The sequence below is a fragment of the Bufo gargarizans genome, chromosome 9 (genome assembly GCF_014858855.1).
Source record: "Bufo gargarizans isolate SCDJY-AF-19 chromosome 9, ASM1485885v1, whole genome shotgun sequence".
Lineage (NCBI taxonomy): Eukaryota > Metazoa > Chordata > Amphibia > Anura > Bufonidae > Bufo > Bufo gargarizans.
Window position 1 is genome coordinate 85,143,277 of NC_058088.1, and position 18,555 is coordinate 85,161,831.

Genomic DNA, 18,555 nt, shown 5'->3' on the forward strand with positions numbered 1-18,555 from the left:
CCGAATCCTGTGTTCCAGGTACCACCTTCCCCTGGCTCCCAGCCTGCTGCCCTGACAGACTGGGGCCAGGCGTACCGGACAGTCCAGACATGCCCTCAAATCTGCAGTCATGCCTGAATTTCTCCATGAAAGGGCCGCCATTTTCCTCAATGGCGGCCCTCTTCTCCTCCAAAACCGCGATTATCTCCTCCAACTTCACCAGTCCGGAGGAGAGGATTGCCTTCTTTGTTTTAGGCGCCATTTTAACTTGCGTTTGTACATTTTTATATTCCACATTTAGTCTTTTTAATTCCCTCTTGACCTCCTCATACATGTTCAAAAAATATGCTACCCGGGAGGAAAAGGTTTTTGAAGACTCCTTAGGGCCCAAAGTACCCCAATTGTGCACTCTCTCAACCGCTGGGCAGGAAGAACCCCCGACACCAGGCTTCTTTACAGTAACTTTGTTGCCGGGCTGAGGCACCGACACAGACACACCACATGCTGAATCACCTACCTCAGCCTCTGGCCTCGTCACCTTCTCCACGGCCTTCCTTGTATCCCGTCCCACAGTCCGGCCGGCAGCTTGTCCAGCCACTGTACCTTTCATGTGTTCACCCGCTGCTTGTGCAGCAGCGGGCCTTTCCACAGCTTCCTGCTTTCTCGTGTGCTGACTCAAATTGTCCAGAGAGGATCCCAAGCTGGCTGCTCTCCTGGGACCCCTCCGGACCCCACCTGGTACTCCTTTGGGCTCACTGCAGGGATCACAGCCGCTCCCAGCAGCAGGGCCCCTCCTGCCCACGGCACTTGTGGGGCTGCCCTCCATAGCCTGCGACCTTGCGGCCGCTTGCTGCGGAGTCTTCATATCTGCATCGTCGTCCACCTCCAGTAGCGCCGACGTATCCAAGCCCAGGTCTCCAGTCCTGGAGGCCCTCCTCTCCACTCGCGCATCTCCGCCGCGGCTGCCGACACGTGGTGATGAACGCCGGCAGCCGGAGGCCCGGGGATCCATACCGGGAGAAACTGCCACCCCCTGGGGAAAGGGTAGCAATTCCCCTGGCAAACAAAGCGCTGGTAAGCCTCCCGGACCTCACACACCCACAAACAACAGGAAACAGGAACAGGAAGGAACAGCAACTCCTCCCACCACTTCTCCTGTCCTGGATACTGGGTGTAATCCTGAGTATCTGCACATATTCTGTATATACGGACACTACACACTACCACTTTTCTTTCCCTGTATATTAGGTGTATTACTCAGTATCTGCTCGTATTTTGTAAATACGGACACTCCACAGTACCATTTCTCCTGTCCTGTATACTAGGTGTAAGCCTTAGTATCTGCTCTTATTCTGTATATATGGATACTTCTCTTGTCCTGTATACTGGGTGTAATACTCAGTATCTCTCTACTATATATGCACTGTATTTGGGTGCCGGCGTGTAGCGTTTTGCACGAATCGCTCTGCAGCATAGTTATCAAAGTCATTTTCAAAGGTAGATTTGTAAATCCAACAGGCTAATAAAGTTGGTATAGGCACACAGTTTTACCATTGCAAGTAATCCTGTTCTTAATAGCACACAGTTTGGTAAAGTTCAGAATCCAGTTTGGATCCTGTTCGTGATGCCATTTGGAATGCAACAAGCCCACCGGGGGACTGGTCTGGGGTATCCCTTGCCCCTTAGGAGGTTTCTACGAAATATGTCCCTCTTATAGACCAAGTAATCGTGATGCCAGTTGCAGTTAAGCAACGAGGACATGGAGTCCCCTTTGTAGATGATAGTGTGGGTACCCAGGTGTAGGATTGCCAGAGTGGTGTAGAGTGGCCCACAGTCTGTCTGAAGGTGTTTTATGCACGTGTCACGGTGCTCCTACATGGACATCCTTGGATCCCATAGAAGGTGGTCCGAAGCAGTGCAAAAAGGGATGAATAACTTGAATGATGAAGTGAGTAGAATAAACAGAGTCCAGACTTGGTATTAATGTTAAAAACAGCTTTACTTGGCATAAACGGTAATCCAAACAGTTTCCAAACAGTATCTTGGTCATCAGCAGATATTGGCTTAACTCTGGCTGGCAAACACTTCTGCAACCATCTCAGCTCTGCTATGCTGTAGCTTCCTCAGCTCTGCTATATTAGCTGGAGTAAATAGGAACTTTTCCTCTTCTGCTGGAATTTAGCTTTAGCTGAAGTCTGTTCCTTACTTTAATCCTAAGAATTTCTTCCTAGCTTCAAGCTGGCTTGGATATAGGCAATGCAAGCCTAGGAGGGGACAAACAACCTTGTAGAACTTTTGCAGCCAGGGCCTGCAGGCCCAGCAGAGCAGATAGTGCTCTGCTGGCCGACATACAACCTCTCCCCTAGGAGGGTAGATGAGAGACTGACTCACTAACACTAAACTCCTCACTCTCTAGAGAGGGCTGGAATGAACTGGAAGGTTCCTCTCCAGGGAAACTATCACACTGCCAATGTTGCTGCCAGGCAATGTGAACTATGCAATTGCATGAACATGAACAGTTTCACAAGAATAAATCTGCACATTATACAGGGATGACATAAAATACATTTGGATGACATCAATTAGTAGATTAGAGACAGTAGCAAGGTGCAAAAGAGGGGAAATGGCACTCTGGGTCATTACCTATATATGGACACTGCACAGTACGACTTCTCTTCTTCACCTGTATAATAGGTGCAATACTCAGTATCTGCTCGTATTCTGAATATACCACTTCCCTTGTCCTGCATACTGGGTGTAATTCTCAGTATCTGCTTTTATTCTGTGTATATGAATGCTGCACAGTGCCACTTCTCTTTATACTGGGTTTAATTCTTAGTATCGCCTCTTTTTCTGTATATATGGACACTGCACAGTACCACTTCTCTTGTCCTGTATACTAAGTGTAATACTCAGTATCTGCTTGTATTCTGTATATATTTACACTACACAGTACCACTTCTCCTGTCCTCTATATTGGGTGTAATACTCAGTATCTGCTTGTATTCTGTATATATTTACACTACACAGTACTACTTCTCTTGTCCTGTATACTAAGTGTAATACTCAGTATCTGCTTGTATTCTGTATATATTTACACTACACAGTACTACTTCCCTTGTCCTGTATACTAAGTGTAATACTCAGTATCTGCTTGTATTCTGTATATATGGACACTGCACAGTACTACTTCTCTTGTCCTGTATACTAAGTGTAATACTCAGTATCTGCTTGTGTTCTGTATATATTTACACTACACAGTACTACTTCTCTTGTCCTGTATACTAAGTGTAATACTCAGTATCTTCTTGTGTTCTGTATATAGTTACACTACACAGTACCACTTCTCCTGTCCTGTATACTGGGTGTAATACTCAGTATCTGCTCATATGCTGTATATATGGACACTGCACAGTACTACTTCTCTTGTCCTGTATACTAAGTGTACTACTCAGTATCTGCTCGTATTCTGTATATATTTACACTACACAGTACCACTTCTCCTGTCCTCTATATTGGGTGTAATACTCAGTATCTGCTCGTATTCTGTATATATGGACACTGCACAGCATCATGTCAATTATCAGTAAATTTGCAGATAGTTCACAGCCAGTTTTATCTTTCTGCTTTCCGTGTCCCTATCTCAATTATGAAGATGATTTGGTATAAATGTGAACAGAGATGAATATTGGATATTAATTGTCTTTTCCATGATTTCTTATGTTCTCTGTTTACTACAGAAAGTAAAGAGCAGAAGCTTAAAATGTGATCATATGATGAGAACAGCGAGATCCAGCCCTGAGCACGTGTCAGTCAGTGGAAATAAAACCAGGCACACAACGATATAGGGGCGAATAGAGAATTTTATTTCATTGATAATCTTATTAATGATGGGACAGGTGTTTTGATGTAAATTCCAAATCAAAGTCAAGGATATGTTACATCCATTGACTTGTATTGATTCCGGGGAAGGCGAAAAAACCCCCTATAGGGGGAAAAATTCCTTCCCGACTCCGCTTAGGGCAGTCAGACTATTTTTCCCTGGATCAGATATTATTAATCCAGAGGAAGGCGAAAAAACCTCACTGAGCCTCAGCCATCAGCTTCTAATGAGGAAAAATTCCTTCCCGACTCCATGCATGGCAGTCAGATTAGTCCCAGAATCAATTACTAATGAATCTGTCCACAAGGGGTTGGCCGAATTGTACTTTGAATTAGGTGAATGGCTGAATTGGGGAGGGCAACTGTGTTGATCCAGAAGAAGGAGAGAAAAAACCCCTTTATGACATCTGCCAATTTGTACTAATCTAAGGGGAAAAACACTCCTTCCAGACTGCAAATAAAGCAGTGGGAAAATAGTCCCTGGATCAAATGCCCGTACACATACTCACCTCACATCATCCAGTGGGATTGGCTTCAGGACCAGTGTCCTCTGTCATCAAGTGTCTTCAAGATGTTTACCTTCAGTCCAATCGCAGGGAGGGTTTCCAGGATCCAGTCTTTCCTATCCTGTTATGGTCTTCATACTGTGGTATATATGACAGGATGAATCAATACAATATCTGGATTTTACACAAATGTTTAATGCTCATGAAATTTAAGCTTCACATTTGGAGCACCTTAAATCTTGAATCATTAGGAAATGTATTCAACTGTATAGGAACACTACTTATTTCCATCTATATACCTGGATCTGATCTTCTGTCCATCCATTAGTCTTCTCCAGGGGCTCAGGAGGACATCTTGCTCTGGTGACATTAGAGCCGGTGGAGGGTTTACCAGGTGACGAATGAAAACCCTCTGAAAATGGCCTGATGTTTCAGTGGCAGTCGTCGCTTCTTGGCCGCTGCTGCCTCCATTTTGTTCAGGTTGAATCGTGTGGAACAATGTTGAGGTATAGATGGCTACAAGAAAAAGAAATAGATATAAATGAGGATATGGTCATCACAATTGGTCACAGATGAAGCTTATGCTGGTAATATTTCCACATGTAATATGATTACCTTATGTACTCATCCCCCACTATAATAAGATATGATTTTTCTGTAGGAGTATAAAGCATATTAAATTCCATATTAGGGTAGTGGCCTGCACTCGTTACTGGGGTCTGCCTCCAAACGGTTTTATTTAAGAATTATTTGTTACAAATATAATTATGACTTTACCTTCCAAAATACATTCAAAATGCGAACTACTGAAAACACATAAAAGCTCTGTATGCTGACATGTATTACTGGAGTTGGAGTTCAGCGGCCCAATCCCCAAACCAGCATGTCCTGTGACAATTGCTACTGCTTGATGGCTCTGCCCCCCTCCTTATTACCTGCCAACATGTCCCCCTATCAAGCCCCTGACATTGAGAATCATATACCGTGTATGAAGTGTATCTACAGCATGGTAGACTTTCTGTTTATGTACTTACTACAGGGATGTGTGGTGGTGGCATCTGAAGGGCTTCCACTGAGACCCAGTCAATATGCTGGAAGAAATGATGGCCTCGGATGTTACCGTGGACTCCTAAGCGCTTGGCAGGATCTCTCTGGAGGAGCTGAAAATGAGAAATATAATGAGAACTTAGTGACTATAACGACCTTTGAGCACAATGACCAATCACATTCCTGATCTTACATTTTCAGGGGAAAGCTGGGAAATGAAATCTCCACTTTTCTCTTGCGTTAGTTTTGATAAGGCCGCATGCACACGAACGTGGTGTGTTTTGCGGTCCGCAAAACACGGATGGCGTCTGTGCGCATTCCGCAATTTGCGGAACGGCACGTACAGCTTTCAATATAAATGCCTATTCTTGTCCGCAAAGCACGGACAAGAATAGGACATGTTAGATTTTTTTAGCAGGGCCACGGAACAGAGCAACGGATGTGGACAGCACACGGAGTGCTGTCCGCATTCTTTTGCGGCCCCATTGAAATGAATGGTTCCGCATCTGAGCCGGCAAAACGGCGGATCGGATGTGGACCAAAACAACGACCATGTGCATAAGGCCTAAATTTGATAATGTTTTTTCTGTCTGAATGCTGGACTCGGGCTGTAGTGTCAGCAATGGGAGATTTTAGAAATCTGTGGCTGCTTGTTAAATAAGCTCAGAGGGGTGGACTAAGTATGTAGACTTGTCCTCAGGACATTAACTACCAGACCCGTACTTTGAAGGGAAACTCATATTCCAACTATCCAATAGGTAATTTATTCCCAAAAAATGTTACCATGGGAAAACGACTATAATGTCTGCCTCAGTGCTGGTAAAAATGGCAGCTCATGCTGCTCCTATTTAACCAGGCTCCGGACCAAGACTCTTGTCAGAGATTGTGCTATTGCTAAGTCTGTGCTGGATCTGGTCAGGTTGTGGCTCCAAGGGTGACTCCTCAGCATCCTCTGTTGTGGAGACCAGTATTGTCACCTTGTATACTACAGAAGTCCTGGTTGTGTATTATTATCCAGCGAGCAGCACCTCTGAGGGGGGACCTCTCCTAAACACTACAGTGGTGAGTATTAGTGAGGGAGATCATGGTGCACTATGGGGTATTGTAGGGGGAGATGTCTTCTATCATAGCTTGTCATGTAACATTGTATATGATACAGTAGTGCCATGCAGTAACATACTGACCTCTTTAATGATGTCTTCAGCGCTGGAGTGTGTTGTGTCAAACAGTTTAGGATTGTACGTACACTCACTGGTAATCATTTCATTTAGGATGACACCAAATGAATACCAGTCCACTCCGACACCATACTCCTCCTTATCCAGCATCTGCCAGGAAGGAGAGAAGAATGACTACGTAGCTTATACTTATACTACTCTTGTAGGTGGTCAGGCTTCTGCCATTGCCAACATCGCATAAAATGGAGTCACTCAAGGTGTTTAGCTGAATGATGCCAAGATGTTCTGCCTCCATCCAGCAGCAGATAAACTGCAACCACAAAGTCATCTCTTGTAGACTCAGTGTGACCAAGTGTTACATGGGGGGGCTTCAATCATTTGAACGGGCATATTCTAATATAAGTTTCTCCACGAGCACCCACTGCAGTGGAAATGAATGGCCACCTCGAGCTTCCCCTGGCAATAACAGCTGATCCCTGAGATCAGTAGATGGCATGAAGGTAATGAAGTGCTTACACAATCAATATGGCCCCTTAAACAGGTAAAAAGCTGTGGTGCCAAAAGTCAGACTTCCACCAATATGATGCTCATGCTTATCCTAAGGATGAGTAATCAATATTCTGAACCCCTTCAATACAAATGGATCAGTGAAAATGATGAAAACTCCCCTTTTTCTCACCTCAGGAGCCACATAGCCTTCTGTTCCAGCATATTCGGTGGCTGTGCGGTCTCCAAGCATGTTCTCAAGTGCGAGACCGAAATCCGTGATCTTAATATGGCCCGTCTCAGCCACCAGGATGTTCTCGGGCTTGAGGTCTCTGTGGATGATGCCCTTAGAATGGAGATATTGGATGCCACACACGAGCTCAGCGGCATAGAATCTGTCAGAAAAGTAAATAAATGAATATAATGCAAGGATAACACAGAAGACTCTTAGACTTTCTTACCAGTCACCAGAATAAGAGACAATAATGTTTCTTATCATTTTCAAATGATGAGGCAGTGTCTTATGGCCAGGGCTGCATGGTGGCTTAAAATCACATGGACTTCTATTCCAGGGTTTTAAAGAGCAACCAGTCCTAGTCATGTTCTAGAACAGGGGTGCACAACCTGCGGCCCTCGATATCATTCTGTGCGGCCCCCAAACATCTGGTACATATTCTTCTATTAGATGGGAGTCCTAGAACGGTAATTAGACATTTATAGTATATACTGTATGTTCTATATGCCAAAAATACAGTATTTCAGTTGGTAATACCCCTTTAAGTTTTACTTTCAGCCCTTGGCATTGGTTCAGGCTGACAATGTGGCCCTCAACCAGAAAAGGTTGTGCACCCCTGTTCTAGAATGTGTTGCTTTTGGCCATTAATATCTATTCCCGGAGGCTCCTTTAATACCTAGGAATATGTTAAGGTTCCTTCACATCAGACTGGGGAGATATCAGAAAAAAGATCACATCGCAGAGATGTGATTCCTGGAGGAACGTTTCCTCTCTGTCTAAGATTCTTCTTTTGAAGAGAATAGACAAACAGGGGAGCAGATCTCATCAGCGTGATGTGCATGAGGCCGGACACTGGATCTAATATTTCCTGTCAGACTCATTATCTAACTGTTTGGCTGAGGTTCTTATTTAACCATACCTTGCACTGGGGATGTCAAGCCGCCCCTTCACCCGTAGGAACTGATCAAAGTCCCCGCAGCTCATGTATTCCAGACCAAGTAGAACAAGCATCTGTGACATAGAAGACACCATTACCAAACCATCAGAACATCTACACATTTACTATATGAAATCTAGCTGTGGCTTCTGTCATCTTTAAAGGGATATTCCAGTGTCAATCAGTAATGGTTATTCCTGGTATACAGTGAAAGATTCTACATATTTACAATCTTTCTGTATCAAGTTCTCAGTTATTAGGATCTCTGCCTGCAGTTATTGAATGGGAACCGTCATTGTTTGCCTTCTAGCTGCTATGAACCTGTCTTGGTCCTGTGATGGAGATATGGTGCACAGCACTCGACACAGATACCTGGACTTTATTGGGCCGAGTGTCTGTGTGTCCATGACATGGGGAGGGTAGGTTTTTAGCCACTGGAGGTAAACAATGAAGGATCCTGTTACATAACTTCACGTAATGCAGTGTTTATGGATGAGCTGAGTTGTGTGTGTAATATGCACCTCAAGGAGTTGGGCATGTGTACTGTATCTGTACAATGTCATGATCCCAGAAGGAAAAAAAGTACCTAAAAAATGAAATAATACAGCAGAAGAAGCATGGCAGGACACTGCAGAGCAATGACAGGAGACACTTGGGTAGGTACATTTAATAAGGTGATCACATGCGCCATTGCGGTTTGATTCTATGGTCAGCAGATGACACACTGACTAAATCTATTAACCCCCTCTATGCTAGACCCCAAAATATGTGACCTCGACCAGGTAAGGTTTAATAAGTTGAAAATGTTATTTTCTAATTTTCTGTAATCTAAACCTGGGGGCGCCTTATAGTCCACAAATAAAGTAAATTAGAAGATGATATAACCTGCCACCATAGAATAAATAACCTTTATTTGCTCCCTTAAGGAGGACCTGTCACCACTCCTGACATGCCGGGTTTAATAGCTGCATGCATTCTCCATGTAATATGAATTCTGGAGCATCTATTCCTATGACTGTATGATGCAGTAGTTTACCTTGGTCTGGAATGCAAAGTCCGCGTGGACAAGGAAGGGGCTCCCAGATGCCAGCTGTAAGACTCGGTGCTCCACCAACACATCTGCCTCATCGCAGTCGGCAAGCAGGGCTCTCTTGCTGATGATCTTAACAGCATACTTCTGATGGTTAGAAGTATCCTCCGCCAAGACGACCTTACCATAACTTCCCTTCCCGAGCACATGATGGAAAATTAATCTCTTCCTGATGGTATCAGAGATTGTGCTTCTAGAGCAGGTTGGCCGAACACCGCTGTCCTCGACTAGGGGGGAAATAATAGAAAGACATGTGAAAGGATATTCCCATCTTAGGCTTTTATATCATATTGATTGGCTTGGCTCTTTATGTTACTCTGATAGACGATAGCTGCCAACACTCCCGAATTTGTATAGCCAAGTACAGAGCTTGGCTATCTCCAGCGGTCCCATAGACTCTGAATGGTGATCGGTGAGGGTCTATACTGTTCTATTTGAAGGGATATTCCCATCTGAGACAATGGGGGAATATCGCTAGGATATGTTCCCATTGTCTGATAGGTGTTGGTCCCATGTTTGGGACCCGCACCTATATCGAGAACGAGCTGGGAAAGTGCTGGTTGGAGGACCCCAGATTTCCCTTGGTCCGGCCATCACCAAGCACTGTCACAATAGAAGTGAATGGGCACGCACCCAGCTTGCGCAGCCACTGCTCCCATCTATTTCTATGAGGCCGAGCTATTTCTATGGGGCTTAGCTATTTTCTACCTCCCATAGAAATGACAGGAGGGCAGCCGTACTTGTGCGGTGCGCCTTCTGGGACTTTGTCAGCTGCGTTTATGAAATAGGTTAGGGTCCCAAAAGTGGGACCTACACCTATGAGACAATGGGGCATATCCTAGAGAATATGACCCCATTGTCTTAGATGGGAATACCCCTTTAACAGAACTAGACCAGACTCTAAAGTAAATGCAGAAATCAGACCCCTTAATAAATACGGACCCCAGACCAAGTGCCTTAACCCCTTTAGGAATTGACTGATTTTCTTTTTGTGTTTTTTGTTTAGATTTTTTTTCAATATTGCAAGAGCCATGACTTTTAAAATTTCCATTTACTTAGCTATATACAATTTTTTTTTGAAAAAATACAATATTCTTTGCATCGCCATTTTCTAACACACACATGTGTTTTTATTATTAGAGCCATGTAAGGAGCCCTGCGATTTTTCCACAGAGGTTCCATTCGGAGGACTTAAAAGACCGGTATCATCGTCATCGCTGTTCCTGTGCACTGCTGGCAGGTGTCTCCTGTATTATACTGTCAGCATCCACCATATATAGAGAGTGACCTCAACGTGTGAGCTGGATCCATATAACCCTTTATCACATATGAGATACATATAGGTTATTATGCATTAAGGAGATGGATGATAAACACTGAGCCTATGTGCTATTTATCTGCTGTTACTCCCATGGAGAATTATGACATTTACATGTACAGTATGGCGCCACCTGCTGTTTAAAGCGTATAACAATCTGCATCTACTGAGCTGAGTGCTGCTGGTCACAGGTCAGTCACTGTCCTCATAGCCAGGTCTCTTCACAGTGGTCCTCTCTGTTCTCCGCCGGGCAGCTAGAAGAAATAGCTTTCTTCCCTGTGCTCACTGCAGAGGAGCTAAATAAGAAGGGCTTCTTCCATGCAGAAAGCTATTTCTATGGGCTCTTCTGCTGGGAACACAGGATCACTATGCAGAGACCTGGCTCTGGAGGAGTGAGCATGTCTAATCGGCTCTCTGAGCTCAGTAGATGGACCTGCACATTGCTATGCACTGTGAACACCAGGTGGCGCTATACTATGTCAATAAAAGTCATAACTTTAAAATGGATACATTTTTACAGAATCTAAGGCCTCATGCACACAACAGTATTTTTTCACGGTCCGCAAAAACGGAGTCCGTAGGTCCGTGATCCGTGACCGTTTTTTCAGCCGTGGGTCTTCCTTGATTTTTGGAAGATCCACGGACATGAAAAAAAAGTCGTTTTAGTGTCCGCCTGGCCGTGCGGAGCCAAACGGATCCGTCCTGAATTACAATGCAAGTCAATGGGGACGGATCCGTTTGACGTTGACACAATATGGTGCAATTGCAAACGGATCCGTCCCCATTGACTTTCAATGTAAAGTCAATGGGGGACGGATCCGTTTGAAGATTGAGCCATAGTGTGTCATCTTCAAACGGATCCGTCCCAATTGACTTACATTGTAAGTCTGGACAGATCCGCACGCCTCCGCACGGCTAGGCGGACACCCGAACGCTGCAAGCAGCGTTCAGGTGTCCGCCTGCTGAGCGGAGCGGAGGCTGAACGCTACCAGACTGATGCATTCTGAGCGGATCCGCGTCCACTCAGAATGCATTAGGGCTGGACGGAAGCGTTCGGGTCCGCTTGTGAGCCCCTTCAAACGGAACTCACAAGTGGACACCCGAACATTTTAACTTGAAGCGTCCCCATCACCATGGGAACGCCTCTATGTTAGAATATACTGTCGGATATGAGCTAGATCGTGAAACTCAGATCCGACAGTATATTCTAACACAGAGGCGTTCCCATGGTGATGGGGACGCTTCAGGTTAGAATATACTGAAAAACTGTGTACATGACTGCCCCCTGCTGCCTGGCAGGTGCTGCCAGGCAGCAGGGGGCAGACCCCCCTCCCCCTGTTTTTAACTCATTGCTGGCCAGTGCGGCCGCCCCCCCCCCTCCCTCCCCTGTAGTTAACTCATTGGTGGCCAGTGCAGCCCCCCCCCCCCTCCCCTGTAGTTAACTCATTGGTGGCCAGTGCGGCCGCCCCCCCTCCCTCCCCTGTAGTTAACTCATTGGTGGCCAGTGCGGCCACCCCCCCCTCCCTCACCTGTAATTAACTCATTGGTGGCCAGTGGGCCCCCCTCCCTCCCCTGTAGTTAACTTGTTGGTAGCCAGCCCCCCTCCCTCCCCTGTAGTTAACTCATTGGTGTCCAGTGGGCCCCCCCTCCCTCCGCTGTAGTTAACTCGTTGGTGGCCAGTGGGCCCTCTCCCCTCCCTCCCCCTCCTAATTAAAATAGCCCCCCTATCATTGGTGGCAGTGGAGAGTACCGATCGGAGTCCCAGTGTAATCGCTGGGGCTCCGATCGGTAACCATGGCAACCGGGACGCTACTGCAGTCCCGGTTGCCATGGTTACTTAGCAATTTGTAGAAGCTTCATACTTACCTGCGAGCTGCGATGTCTGTGACCGTCCGGGAGCTCCTCCTACTGGTAAGTGACAGGTCTGTGCGGCGCATTGCGTATAGCAGTCACAGACATCGCTGCTCGCAGGTAAGTATGAAGCTTCTACAAATTGCTAAGCTACCATGGCACCCGGGACTGCAGTAGCGTCCCGGTTGCCATGGTTACCGATCGGAGCCCCAGCGATTACACTGGGACTCCGATCGGTACTCTCCACTGCCACCAATGATGGGGGGGGCGATATTAATTAGGAGGGGGAGGGAGGGGAGAGGGCCCACTGGCCACCAACGAGTTATCTACAGCGGAGGGAGGGGGGGCCCACTGGACACCAATCAGGCAGCAGGGGGCAGTCATTTTCAGTATATTCTAACCTGAAGCGTCCCATCACCATGGGAACGCCTCTGTGTTAGAATATACTGTCGGATCTGAGTTTTCACGAAGTGAAAACTCACCTCTGAAAAAGCTTTTATGGAGACGGATCTTCGGATCCGTCTGTATGAAAGTAACCTACGGCCACGGATCACGGACACGGATGCCAATCTTGTGTGCATCCGTGTTCTTTCACGGACCCATTGACTTGAATGGGTCCGTGAACCGTTGTCTGTCAAAAAAATAGGACAGGTCCTATTTTTTTGACGGACAAGAAACACGGATCACGGTCTCGGCTACAAAACGGTGCATTTTCCCGATTTTTCCACGGACCCATTGAAAGTCACGGATGCACACAACGGTCGTGTGCATGAGGCCTAAATGGTTAATGTGCTCTATTTTTATAATCAATAAATAAATATGACATATAACGGTTAACCAACCCATGTCCCCTTCCTGACATACCATATACCTATACACTGTAATGCTGCAGGACAGTATATGGAGAAGGCTCCACAGTGGGGGCCAAATGTGCAATAAAAATAATCATATTTAAAAATATATATTTAAAGAAGCTAAAAAAAACTCTTTCCTTTTATTATATACAATAAGAATTTTTTAATTGGTGTCACTGTGTCTGTAAACTTCCAACCTAATAAAATACACCACATGATAAATGCTTTAAAAACACACACACACAAAGCGAGAAGTTTTTTCTATTTTATACATGTAATAAAACATAAGGAAAACAATGTATATTTAATAGCGCCATGTCTGTGCTGATCCGCAGGATAAAGATAACATCACTGAGCGCCATAAAAACTAAAAGCTTACGAACTCGCAGAGCAGACCCCTGAATACAAACCCTGGAACAATACATACCCCATAATAAATGCAGACCCCAAATCAACTAAATGAATACCGTTTTGTGTCAAAGCTGCTGCAGAACAGAATTGCACAGCTCAGATGCTGCAGAACTTCTTTCATCTAATTACTGGGGGCACTATCCACTTCTATATTCAGGTCAATATTAGGGATCAGTATTTGTAAGCCAAAACCCAGAGTGGAACCTACACAGAGAGAAAGGGGGATGGAGACGTCTGTATTTCTTATGTATTCTGTATTCCTGGGTTTGACATACAAATAGTAACCAAAATACATCTGACAGTGACCTAACTCTACAGAAAGAGGTTCTGCAGCAGCTGAAGGGTGTCATTCCTATAATACATTATTAAGAATATTAGAAGTCACCTTGGAGGTCAGGGATCTGTAGACATGAGCTCAGCACGTGGCCTTGTACATTTATAGGGACCTGGAACTCCTGATGACTTCTAATCACTTACAATACAACCACATTGTCCATGTATCAGAATCACTCCCGTGTATGCAGGGTTGTTACAGTGTTGTACTATACACAATGCAGGCTGCTGTTTATGACAGCCTGTATTCTCTCCATGGACAGGATCTGCTGACAACTCATACAGGACACTATTGGGGGATTAGAAATAATTCCTATAATAACATTAAATGCTTAAAACGGACCTGTGTACGGCCTAATTCACACTGCACTGTCCTAGCCCAGTATCTAAATACCCTGAGCAGGCAGAATGGCTTGTTGGCGCTCCCAGGGTACATGCCCGCTAGCACTCCTCCCCCATCCCTAGTAACACCCCAGATGTAAATGTGGAATCCCCTTCCTTCTGCTTGTCTCAGGTCTCCGCTCTACAGAACAGATTAATGTAAAGTTATACAATGTGTCCAGGATGTGTAGCTTCTGTATTACTGTATGTGTGCATCTACCTGAGACTCCCTGGTCCTCCTGCTGGTCTTCTTTCTTCAGGACATCATCTTCTTTCTTGATCCGTGACTTCTTTCCATCTTTTGAAGAGATGAGGATGAGTTTTCTCTTCTTACCGCATTTTGGCTGTTTAGTCACATCTTCATCCACTGGAATCATGGGTTGATTAGGAGACATCTTCTCAGAGGAGCTGGATGTTATCCTCTTCTTCCTCTTCTTGCTCCTCTTGGGTGTCTCCTTGTCTTCATCAGCTGAGGTCCGGATGGTCCGTTGCTTCTTCCCTCCTTTCCTCCTGATGATATTCTTCTCTTCTTCCTCCATCTTCTTCTGCTCATCAGCCGATGAGTCAGAAATGTGTCTCCTCTTCTTCTGTCCTCTCCTCTTCACAGCAATCTTCTCTGTATCCATCGCAGCGCTTTCCCTGGGGTAAGCAGATATGTCCACCGTCGCTACTCAACTCCAACTGCCACTTCTAACTGCCACCTACCATTCAGACACTGGCACCACAGTTGCCCTGGCTACATGGATTGTGATGTGCCCAGTAACTGGCCAATAGCGTTCAGCCGTTTGTGCCAGGCCCTTTTTGAACATATCAATTGAAAATACATTTCTTATCTGAAATATAATGGATTTAAGTTTCCATTTTACTGTGAGGTTTAAGGAACACGTTGAATACTCTTATGAAATAAAATGTGCCACTTAAGTTGGAGCAAAAATTTGCTTTATAAAAATGGTAGGAGACGCGTGCCATATTTATAAAAAAATTCTGTTATTATGATATGTCTCTGCGTTGTGCTATTCCTCTGTTATTCCTCCTGAAAATGTATGAACAAATTGACACCCTTATACTTCCTGCATAGTCTGATCGCAGGGACGGGGGGAATAGTAACAGCAGTTGTCAGGCTGGGGCTAGACAGAAACTTTTGTAGCACTACTGATTGATGTTATCACATTTTAAATCTTATTACTTAAAAGGTTATTTTGGCACATTGATGCCATATCGCTAGGACCCGCTCCTTTCTCCAAAATGGGATCCCCCAAAGTGAACAGAAAGCAGCCTGGCATGCATGGCTGAACTACTTCCGGCAGTGCCATATAGATGAGGGCACTTGCTTGGCTATTTGTGGAGCTCCCATAGTGATGGATGGAGAGCACATGTGTGTCAGGCTCTGCTTCACTTTGTGAGCCCTGTTCTCTAGATAGGAGCGGGTCTCAGAGGTGGGACCCACATCAATCAAACATTGGTGCCACATCCTAGCCATATACCTTCAGTGTCCCAGATGGGACAACCCCCTTTAAGTTAAATTATTAAGTGACATATGCAGTCCACAAGATTTAAGGGGTTATCCAAACCTGGAAAACTCACCCACAATGCCTGGGCCCCTCATACAGCGGATACTTAGCTGGTCCCCAAAACATGACACAAGAGCAGCAGGTCAGCGGCGTCGCCCGCTATTGGCTGTGATATTGTAATGCCCCAGAGATGCATTACCATCTTTTACACACCTCCACTATCTCTTATGATTAATATAATGCCATCATATGCATTTATTTCCAGGTCCTGCATAATGTGTATATTTATTTCCATGAAACTGTTATGTTTGATGTAATGTGCCTGGTTCACCAGCAGATGGCGGCAGTAATCGCAGAACTAGCTTACCTTGAAGAAGCCTTTCTTTCCATTCTAGCCCTCTCTAGAGCAGGAGGGGTTTTAGTCAGTGAAGGTCAGTTGAGAGTACCCCCTCTAAGGGGAAGGAAGCAGGCCCTCATCCCTGCTGGACGGGCCCTGCTAAAGCCAGCAGAGCACCATCAGCCCGGCTGGAGCTGGAGGCCCAAACTACAAGCCTCAGGAGCCAGGAGTGAAAGTTCCCTGGATAAAGATAGAGAGAGAGAGTCAGACTACAGAAAGCAAATTACAGAAGAAAGGATAAGTTTCTATTTTATCCTGTCAGCACAGCAGAGTCAGAGAGTAACTGATATAGCAGAGCCAAGGGTGTTTGCCTGCCAGAATTCATGCTAAAGCCTGCTGGTGACCAAGATAAAGTTGGAAGATTGTTTCCTGATGAAAGTTTATTCAAGTAAAGCTGTTAGCAAGTTCATCACAAGGTCTGGCTCAATTTATTTCATCATCCCCTTAACCAACTACCCCTTTTTTCTGCAACAGAGGACAACGCCTGGGGTTCCCGGACATCCGGGTAGGAGCACCGTGATACATGCACCGCCACACCTAAAGGGACATTATAGGCTACCCTACACCACTCTGGCATTCCTACCCTGGGTACCATCCACATCACTAAAAGGGGGCCCTGCACCCCAAACTGGTGTCACGACAAACACTTATACCATCTTAAATGGATCTCATGGACATTAACCCCCATGCGCTGAAATAACGTTTTCCACCCCCCTCCTTGATTTTACTCCTAAGGATAGGCCATAAATATTTAAGTCCCGGAGTACCTTATGTTATCCGTAGGTGACATCTACTACATTATTTGTAGTCAGAGTCTCTAAGCACAGATAATGTAGTAGTTGTCACCTTCAGTCCTATGTAACACCACAGATAACAGTGAAAACTCTGAGTACAGATAATGTAGTAGATGTTACCTGCAGTCCTATGTAACACCACCAGATAACACAGTGATAACTCTCTGAATACAGATAATGTAGTAGATGTTACCTGCAGTCCTATGTAACACCACCAGATAACAGTGATAACTCTCTGAATACAGATAATGTAGTAGATGTCACCTACAGTAAGTCACCATACAGGCTCTATGAATTTACAATCCCAGATAAACTTATAAAAATGTATCTATTTGGTAAGATCCAATGTAATATCATTTTAATACACAACTAAAGTCATTTTTATGATTTTGGAACAGTATCGGAAATAGAAAAGTCTTAGACTAGCTACTTACTACACTACAGCTGCTATACTGTTTTATTTCCATAATTATTCATCAGATAAGGACTTGAGCAGTCTAGGTCATTTCTAAGTAGCAGCAAACAGCGCCAAGAAGACAGGGCAGGCTGTAGCTGGGCATTTTGTCACCTGGGGCAAAGACCTGATGTGGAATCCCTTTATTACACCCATATTCAATTATTCATACACCCACATACACACACCTAGAAATCAACTAAATGTATCCCCTTTTAAATAGTACCTATCTCTATACCTAATATATAGTACTGCTAAATCACACACATACATTATAGTACTTCTAGGCAGTGGCGTAGCTATAGGGGTCGCAGCGGTCCAGTGGTACTGTACTTTTCCCTTTATAAGATGCAGTGCATCTTATAAAGAGAATACTAGTGAGCGCTTCCATAATGGAAGCACTCACTAGTATGCAGGAGGAGGAGGCGGGGGTGAAGCGATGTGAGCGCTGTACTTACCCCTCCCCCTTCTTACTCTTCTCAGGTCCCACGCTACTGTGTCCTGGCTGCCTGCAGCGTCAGGACGTAGAGAGTGCACTCTGACCTGACGCTGCATGAGGTCAGGTGACTGTGCAGCGCGGGACCTGAGAAGAGAACCAGGACAGGGAGAGTGGCAGCAGGAGACAGCAGAGGTAAGTTATTTTTATAATTTTACAGTCTGAGCTGAGGTCTGATATGGAGGTCTTATTGGGGGTCTTAAGTTTTAATGGGGAGTCTTGATGTGTTACTGGGGGTCTGAAGTGTTCTGATTGGGGGTCTGGAGAGGTCTCACAGGGGGTCTGGAGAGATCTAATGGGGGTTCTGGAAGTCTTATTGTGGGTCTGGAATGGTCCACTAGGGGTGTCTGGAGTGGTCTGACTAGGGGGTCTGGGGTCTGGAGAATTCTAATGGGGGGTCTAAAGGTCTGACTGA

General features: G+C 45.2%; 1 protein-coding gene across 1 annotated transcript; it reads right to left on the reverse strand.

Annotated features, from left to right (window-relative positions):
- Positions 1–3,840: 3,840 nt before the first annotated feature.
- Positions 3,841–15,114, reverse strand: LOC122919786 (protein kinase C delta type-like). Its single transcript, XM_044268973.1, has 8 exons — positions 14,709–15,114; positions 9,287–9,567; positions 8,233–8,324; positions 7,272–7,473; positions 6,599–6,742; positions 5,402–5,527; positions 4,667–4,883; positions 3,841–4,505 (listed from the first exon to the last, which is right to left on the reverse strand). The coding sequence occupies exons 1-7, from the start codon at positions 15,112–15,114 to the stop codon at positions 4,755–4,757; spliced, it is 1,380 nt and encodes a 459-aa protein (XP_044124908.1). The 3' UTR covers positions 3,841–4,505; positions 4,667–4,754.
- Between the last annotated feature and the right edge of the window lie 3,441 nt (positions 15,115–18,555).

What these genes read in the sequence shown, in the direction of transcription:
- LOC122919786 (XM_044268973.1), bottom strand. Translation starts at nt 15,114, where the DNA reads ATGGATACAGAGAAGATTGCTGTGAAGAGGAGAGGACAGAAGAAGAGG. An exon ending in GGAGGACCAGGGAGTCTCAG is followed by an intron (nt 9,568 to 14,708) that starts GTAGATGCACAC and finishes TTTCCCCCCTAG; the next exon opens with TCGAGGACAGCGGTGTTCGG. An exon ending in ACTTTGCATTCCAGACCAAG is followed by an intron (nt 8,325 to 9,286) that starts GTAAACTACTGC and finishes TCTATGTCACAG; the next exon opens with ATGCTTGTTCTACTTGGTCT.